Here is a 5,178-nt window from a genome sequence, read left to right on the forward strand (position 1 = left end):
AATAGTCTTCCATTTTCCATTTTCGAACATAGAAATTGCGATTTTTTTTTCCGAAAGCAAGCGAAAAACTCAAATTTGTGGAGAGGGGATTGAGAGAGGCAACAACAAACCTAAGGTTGATCCCGAAAAAAAATAATAAAAAAAGGAAATCACCAATCAAATTTAAGCTCTTCATTCTCTCTCTCATCTCGCTAGCCTTCTTCCTGGCACATCCTTTAGCGAGCTGTTGGGGATGGTGTAGCATTTCATAGCGAACCTTTTGGCGAGAAGGGTGGCAGGGCCACTCCCTCAAGCCTAATAACTAATTGCATACAACACAAAAACAATGTTTACCTTTCTAAATCATTTTTTCTATCGCAATAATCCAAATTAATAGAAACATGTTGACTAAATCCAAATTAATAGATTATAACGGGTACTTGACATTATCTTCCTATATTACTTATTATTCTTAATGTAAATCAAAACATGTCGGTCTGCGTTAATCCTTTAATATTTTTCCATTGGTCCTCACAATTTCATAAGTATTTAATATTTCACATAACTAGAAAAAACTATTTTGGTCGGCATAAGAATTCAAGTTTTTCAAGAGAACAATTCCCAAAGATGATCAACATTTAAACACATTTTGAAAAAGTTGTGAGGTGTAAGCAAGTGAAAATCATCATCTATAACTTTCCCATATTATAGGAATCATAACATGGATCGTAAAACATTAAACATGAATACGAAAAAGTAGAGAGCCATTGTGATACGGAGCATGGAGTTGATAATATTGTCTGAAGAAAAAACATAAAAGCCAAACTCAAGTTATTGATACAGATACAGAACAATGGTTATTGATTGATGGCTAAACTTTGCGCAATTGAAGCATGATGGTTATTGATTGTTGATTATGATTTATGGGAAAGAGATAGAATGATAGATTGATTGATTGATTTATTGGGTCTTGGTGGGTTGCCATGACTGATACCTAGTCCAATCTCTTTGACCAGGGTTGAGTGTGTGGCCCTTGGAATGGTAGATGTATTCATCGCCTTCTCCAGAGAAATTCTCCTTGTGATCCAACCCATACCTCTTTGGCTTAAGCATTAGAAGCTGCAACAAACAAACAAACAAATGTTTTGCTATAAGATACCTGACCCACTCAGTTTATTTATATCACAGGTGTCGATATGAAGTGACATTACACTGAGAGATTAAGGAGATATAGATCACTAGTGTAAATGAATGTAACGATCCTTCTACATAGTACATGGAGTAAGTAGAAGGGAGGAGGGGTTACCTCATCTCCAGTGTGATCAGTGATAAAGTGCAGCCAACCATGCCATTCAGGTGGGACCTGAGAAGCATTGTAACGATCCTTGGAAGCATATTCCACCCACCTGTGTCTTCCTACAAACATTACCCAAACAGTTAGTTTCCTACTAGAATGCATAATCCACGAAAACTTAATGGTGGTTTGGTTGTAGTAATAAAGGAAGGTGAAAGAAGAAGGGATGAGAAAACTTAAAACATAGTATTAATAAATAGAAAGTCACCATATTGTGTTTGATCAAGCTTCTCATAGTATTTATTGCCAACTTTGTCAACACCCACTAGCGTAGCACCAATGTTGTGAATCTTCGTTTGCCTAAATCCAATCATTCAGATTCCAAAATAAAATTATACGGTGTCTCCCAAATAATACACACTTTTCATGCACACAACTTTTTATTATATATAATATAGCATCGTGTTTTCATTTCTTTCTACTACAAAATGTATTTTGAGGAATATACCAATTATATTTATAGCAATTTCATCCAAATATAAAGCTATTATTCAAAGTACATTGTACTGATAATGCGAATAAAAAATTGGAGGTACAATACTGTATGTAACAAAAAGAAATAAAAACAAAATAAAATAATGAAAGTACGTTGCTATTTCCTGCATTTAGCTTTTAGCCCTTTACCTTTTATGCAAATAACTTTAGGGTTGACCATTCTAAGCAAATGCGCACTTTTAAGAATGGATTAATCATATTTTAGCCTTTGTTTCTTTCCAGTTTCCATTGCAAAAATGATTTTGAAACAGGCAAATAAAGAGCATATCATGCAAAGTTGGATTTAATACTTTTCATAAGAATCAATTAGAGGTTATGTGAAATTCACTTGAGCAAAAAGAAAAAAGAATTGATTGAGTTTGAGTTAAGTAGAATTACTGCAGAGCTAAGGGTGGGCAATAGGGGCAGTCTGGTCTTTTCAATGTTCTTGAGGACTTAAATAGTTACAAGGTTTATCATTGTTGTAACAATTAAGATTATAATAATAGTTCCTTACATCGGAGTTTTCATTTGATCGTTTTAGTTGTCATATTTTCCATGCTCACTTTCCCAAAAAAAAAATTTCATAAATAATGCATTCCCGAAAAAGGTAGCTTTATATAATATCTCCAAGAATTTGTAATTTTCAGTATGATATAATACTGATATTAGCAATGATTTTTTTAATTTTTTATTTTTTATTATCGTGACGCATCATGTTATTTTAGTGAGACAACATCATAATTCATCACACAAAGTAGGAAACAAATGGACTTAGTTCACTACACTAATAAATTAGTAGCTGATAGCTGAAACATATATATATATATATATATATATATATATATATATATATATAATAACTAATATTTAATAAGTCAAGGAGCTTTACTTACAAAAGATTTCCATCACTTAGACAATTCCTGAAACAAGCACAAAAAAAGAGAAGTTTAAATGCAGTTGCATGAATGGAACATGATAAGAATGAGATTCATGTAAAAGATAAAAACATTCTTTTATTTTCATATATCATATGTCCAGTCCACTATCTGATTATATATACATCAATAACTACACTAAACCATTTCTTCTATGACTATAGAAATGATATGGCCTTCAAGATTTTCATTATTACACAAATATCATCATCACTCATGTCTGGTATCAATGTTAGGAAAAAACAGTCCATAAATCTGCATGTATTATGTATATTCTACTAATGATTAATTTAGGATGGGAAGAAATAATAGTAAATATCATCTCTTATTATAATAAATTTCAAAAAACCAACATAGGTAATTTTGCTTGCAAATAAATAAAAAAGAAAAAATAGTCCTCCAGGTTTTTCTGAATCTGAATCGTATAAACCACCCTTTTGGTCTTTCAAAAATGCCATCAATTTCATGATTTCCACACTAGCAAACCCTAAAAGCGAATGACTATAATTAATCTAATCTACGCAATATCATCAACCTACAATAATATCGGAGAATTCATTCTAATTTCGAAATAGAGAACCCTAAAACATGAAATACGAACAAAAATAACCTAATCCCATACACAAACACTACCCTCAACTCGAGCGAAATGCATTTACGACACTGTAAAAGCATATTTTCAAAAATCTAATAATCATCTAATCCCCACCCCCTCTTTCTTCATCTCTTCACCTACCGATACGCGTCATGAAATTATTACATACCACACTCAATACACACTAGAAGTAGGTCAACATCAAATTGAACGAACAATAGCTCATTTTCGAGATAGATCTTTAATTCGATTAATTTTACAGAAAGGAAAATAAATATATAGATAGATAGATGGAAGGGAAAAAGAACGAACAGAAATCCTTCTTCACGAAGCTCTCTTGCGAAGCTTACAAGACCCTTCTCTCTGATGCTCTTCAGAACGTTCCTCACAACGGAAGCCATTTCTCCCCCTTTCTTTCCTCCTGGATCGATCGATCGCCTCAACTTTTAACAGGATTCCTCACCCCTCTTTTGGGGTTTTAAATTGGAATTTTGTTTATTATTGTTGACAAACTCCAAAAATTGTATCGGTCAATAATAATAATAATAATAATAATAATAATAATAATAATAATAATAATTAATCTATCCTAATAAATAAATATTTTTTTGCCACATTTCAGATTATTATTTATTTTGCCATATGTAGTTTTTGTTGGCTTAGTGTTTAAGTTCGTAACTGTATTTGGTAAGTGTTGATGTATATTGTAAAAGTCGAATAGAGTGTTTTGTATAGTTTCGCATTTTATGTTATTTTACTAAGTCATTTTTATGCGAAAATAAAATATATAGACTTAGTATACTTTTTGATGGTTCCCTATAAATAGGGACTTAGGCTAGAAGTTGTAGTACGATGCTTGAACTCACTTCTGCTTAACTCTGTAATCAGATTTTATCAATATGAGATCTGATTAATATTTACTCTCGATGTTCTTCATCTTAATTCATTCAAATCTATCTTTTCTGTTCTAAATTCTCGATAACAATTCTCATCAATTGGTATCAGAGCAGGATTCAAACTGCTTAGATCTAATTTTCATATAAGAATCATTTGCTTTTTGAGTTACGAATTTACTCAAAATTTTCCGCGCATTTTTGATATTGAAAATCACTTTTGATCTTCAGATTTGAATTGATTCTGCATTTGAATTGTTAAATCGAGTAATCGATTAGTGATTTGCGATCAATTCGTTTGATAAATTCTGAAATTCATCAAGGTTTCAAGTTTTCAGATTTTTTCTGTGTTCATCAATGGCGAACTTCAACATGAATTCAATGACTTCTTTCTCTCACTTGTTTGGTTCATCAACTAAAATTCCGATGTTAATTCCAGAATACTATGATCAGTGGGCTGATAGAATGGAAGATTACTTAAATGGAATTGATGAAGAACTTTGGAAGTTTATTGATGGAACAGTACTAGCTCCTACTAATGTTCAACCAATTGGATCATCTGCTGCGTCTACTGATGTTGAAGAACAACGCAATCGATTGAAGAAAAATGAAAAGAGATGTATGAGAGAACTAAGAGGTGCTCTACCTCCTGTGGTTTACAATTACATTCGTAGTTGTAAAACAGCAAAAGAGATCTGGAATACTCTAAAAGAAAAATATCAAGGAAGTGAAAAGACGAAGATCAACTCTGTGAAGCAGTGCCTCGTTGAACTGAAGGAATTCAGACAAAAGGATTCAGAAACTTTAGAAAGTTGTTATGATCGTCTGAATGAGCTTATGTTTCGCTGCAACAGATATGGAATTACTAGATCTACCATGGAGTTCAATCTCACTTTCATTATGAGTCTTCGCAAAGAATGGCGCGGTGTAAGCATGATGATAAAG

General features: G+C 32.2%; 1 protein-coding gene across 1 annotated transcript; it reads right to left on the reverse strand.

Annotated features, from left to right (window-relative positions):
• Positions 1-722: 722 nt before the first annotated feature.
• On the reverse strand, positions 723-3,825 carry LOC145037368 (NADH:ubiquinone oxidoreductase, 17.2kDa subunit). The gene is made up of 5 exons (XM_078986013.1): positions 3,653-3,825; positions 2,704-2,730; positions 1,542-1,633; positions 1,286-1,395; positions 723-1,098 (listed from the first exon to the last, which is right to left on the reverse strand). Exons 1-5 carry the CDS (start codon positions 3,739-3,741, stop codon positions 940-942), a joined length of 477 nt encoding a protein of 158 aa, XP_078842139.1. The 5' UTR covers positions 3,742-3,825; the 3' UTR covers positions 723-939.
• Between the last annotated feature and the right edge of the window lie 1,353 nt (positions 3,826-5,178).

Source organism: Lactuca saligna, chromosome 3, assembly GCF_052625555.1.
Source record: "Lactuca saligna cultivar CGN05327 chromosome 3, ASM5262555v1, whole genome shotgun sequence".
Taxonomy (NCBI): domain Eukaryota; kingdom Viridiplantae; phylum Streptophyta; class Magnoliopsida; order Asterales; family Asteraceae; genus Lactuca; species Lactuca saligna.